The 3,526-nt window shown below is 32.7% G+C and overlaps 1 protein-coding gene across 1 annotated transcript in view; it reads left to right on the forward strand.

Moving 5' to 3' along the window:
* The window catches only part of LOC117112487 (monocarboxylate transporter 5-like), a 9,648-nt gene extending 7,720 nt beyond the window's left edge, over positions 1-1,928 (forward strand). Inside the window, exons 4-6 of the mRNA XM_033255575.1 lie at positions 119-344; positions 651-794; positions 1,338-1,928. Of these exons, the coding sequence (XP_033111466.1) occupies positions 119-344; positions 651-794; positions 1,338-1,555 (588 nt within the window). The 3' untranslated portion in view covers positions 1,556-1,928. The remainder of the gene's footprint in view (positions 1-118; positions 345-650; positions 795-1,337) is intronic.
* The last annotated feature ends 1,598 nt before the right edge of the window (positions 1,929-3,526 follow it).

Consider the following 3,526-nt stretch of genomic DNA (forward strand, 5'->3'; position numbering starts at 1 on the left):
ATATATATATATATAAAGTTTGTATGAAAAAAACTGTCTCTGGCGGGATTGGAACCAAGAATAAGGTATTCGAAAGCTAAAATATTTATTTATCTATTTGTTTATATTTTCATTCCAGGTCAGCTTGATGGAAAGTTTCAATATCTCCAGCGACAAAGCGTCTAACCAGTTGGTTATATCTAGCGCTACACAGCTAGTCGGACGCTTATTTTGTATTTTGTTTGGAGACAGGTTACCTATTTCCCGTCTGCTGGCACTAGCGCTCAATGGTTTTATTGGTGCTTCAATTACCATCTTGTTACATTTCAGTATAAATTATGCATATCTTGTTGTATTTACTGCAGGTATGTAATACATTATTATGATAGGTCAGTTTTATTGAAAGGTCTTTGGACCTTTCAAACCACCCTGTGGGTGAGTGCGAACATATGCAAACACGTGCGTGTGCTTGTGAGTCATGCGCGTATTCCTGGCCTTGTTTTGATTGGTCAGTTTTTAATTTTGATTGACATTCCGGAAATTGTCAATTGCTCGTAATGAATCATTCCGGTGTAATATACCTGTAATGTAAAATTAATAGATGTTATATTCTCAATACTAACTTTATCAATTTATCATTTTAATGGTTCTATATTTACTTTGATATTTAGTTACCGGAGTTGTGATAGGAGTCCATTTTTCGCTAATATATTCAGCTGGTATTGAACTATTTGGCTTGGAAAGGAATTCGGAATCCTTGGCTTATACGATCATTTCGATAGGTGTAGCTACAATTTCGATGCCGTTTATGTATGGTAGGATATACATATATTGTGAGCTTCAAAACAATTGACAAACTCAATATGATAGGCCCACATGTGTAACACTTAGCTAAAGATAATAAAAATCAAATAGGCCTAATATGCATTAAAGTTATAATACAACCATCATGTTTAAGAGTATTAAACAAAATTATTGTAAATTTTGAACTGCGTATATCCTATGGTATATGAGGTCAATTGACATAAACCTATTTATGTTGTGTATATGTTGATTGACATTGATACGAACATGCGCAGTTCAAATTATGAATGAGCTTATTCAATTTCTACTCATTTACTTCTCTCACCAAGAACAAACTTAAAATATTACCACTCAATTTAATAGTCCGATTAAAGAAATTGTCCATGTTTGCCAAGTTTTAGATACAAATACAATATTATTATATATTTATAACTGAAATTTATCTTACGTAATTAAATCGATCTGAAATTATAATTAAAGTCTCCTTGGCAAGCCTCGTGGCATTTGGTAAGTTGGGCTTCCAAAACCATAATACGGTTATTTTCTTATAAAAGGAATATGGTACGACACTACTGGTAGCTACAAGATTTCGATTCTTACAAGTATGGCAGTATGGACTCTCTCTGCAATTTTCTTAATTTTAGCCGTTATCTGTAAGCGGTATTACTTAACGGTTGATCGAGGTCTCACTTCAGGCGTTTCATGTAAGGCAGTACCAGCCATTCAGGACTCATCGTTACATGAGATACAACTAGAGGAAAAACAAGAATGACCACTGTATTATTAGTTGGTTTAATAAGGTAATAGGATCCAAAAACAAATTCGTAAATTAATTAACTTCATTGCCTATATTTTGTATATATAAGTCGTGCATATTACCAAAATTTGAAAAGAAAGATAACCTTTAATCGAAAATAATCTGGAATTTATTTCGTTTAGAAGTTGAAAACTAATTGCAAACGAATATGATAGAGTAACTTAATTAAAGGACAAAGTAAATGTGATGGTGTCAAGAACAGACCTCTTGAAATGATATGAAGTAATGTAATAACTACATTATTCATTAGTATTGTAAGTGTGTGCATTTACACACAAATGATCATGGCTATAACTTACATACGATACTACTATATACCGCTTTATACTTATCTATGCGCTATGTGTATGTGTGTAGGCGTATGTGTATATGTTAACTGTATGAAGTGACAGAGACTAGTGGTAGTAGATCCGTAATACTGGCCTCTTTGGTCTAAACGGTATGACACTCGCCGAAATGTTTCTTTAGTCCATGGTATGTGTATGTATGTGTGTGTATATTATATTTTTGTATTTGGATGTAGGCCCTATAAATCTTGGGTACGCAGAAGCGCCTCACATACACATAGATCCAAGATTTTATCTTGGACTTGCACAGTGTATGGACACCACATTAAATATAAATCATTACCTGCCATCATTCTAAATTTGCTTTTAAAGCTGTCCCATCTCTATGATTATCTTGTATTCATGGTCTTGGTGAAAAGGGATGCAAATTCTATGTGCTCACCATTGTTTATAACCTCTCTACCCGAGCTATATTTTGAGATATATATCTTTTAATCATTTTTAAATTGTTTAAAGATTTTTGTACATTTATACCATAAGAAAATACTATACAAATTGGAATTTTTACTATTATTCATTTCTTCGTATGTAGTATTAGTATTAGTTTTTACATTTATTATAAAAGTGTTTATTGTGTATAAAAATATGGCCCCAAAACAATACGCTATTATTTTTTAATACAATTTTTTTTTCTGTTTTAAGCATATGCAACTTTTTTCATATTATGTAAGTTTATTATTACAATGTGAATTCATGTAAAAAGGAGAAACATTAAAGGTGGGAGAACCCCACGAAAGCTAAAACCAGGAAATACTTGTTACATTGTTACTTGGTAGTTCGTTTATTCCTTGCGGTTACAAGGCGATAACTACCCTCCACTTTATTGAATATTTCTCTCAAGTACAGCCCACCCACAACCAAAACGAACAGAGTATGCTTTCATGAGTCATAGACCAAAGTAAGTCAATGGTAATTAAAAGATTAAAATATAAAATGAGTGCAAAAACTACCAAACCTAGCCGCCTAATATGCCCTAAATTCAATTGAAAAAAAACAGGTTTTAAGGCATTTTATTTATTTATTTCTATTTAATTATTTGTTCATTATACTGGGTTACGTTATAGCAGACTGTTACTGTCCACCCACAGTGCCCAGGAAATTAAACTTCAGGAAATGTCTTATCCCATAGATATACAATCTATCCAAATTAAAGGGAAATAGTTTCTTTCAAATCTTACTACTAATGAATAAAATTGATTCTATTACGATATTATTCACCCAAGAAAAGTTTATAACCTGATCCCTGGATATGTTTGGGAAAATATATAGCAGTGAAAAAATTGTCTGTATTGTACAATTTGATTTTTTTTTTAGTCAGGGGGTGTTTGTGTGTGTGAACTGTGGAGATCTCTAGGTCCCCGGTTCAATTCCCATCGCTGCTCTCCATGGCTTGTATTTCCGCTGAAGGGCTGATAGTTAAGATAGCGCACCGTCTTTTGGATGATTACAGTAAAACTTTCAACATGCACAAATGAATAAACATTAACATAGAGTCATGAATGTGTAGTTTGATTAAGTAATAACAATTATGTTGCTTTTTCCCGCCAGAAATATATTACTACTTCGCCAGCTGAGGACG

This window comes from Anneissia japonica, unplaced genomic scaffold (assembly GCF_011630105.1).
Source record: "Anneissia japonica isolate Jap-2015-1 unplaced genomic scaffold, ASM1163010v1 scaffold64551_len15074_cov119, whole genome shotgun sequence".
NCBI classification, from domain to species: domain Eukaryota; kingdom Metazoa; phylum Echinodermata; class Crinoidea; order Comatulida; family Comatulidae; genus Anneissia; species Anneissia japonica.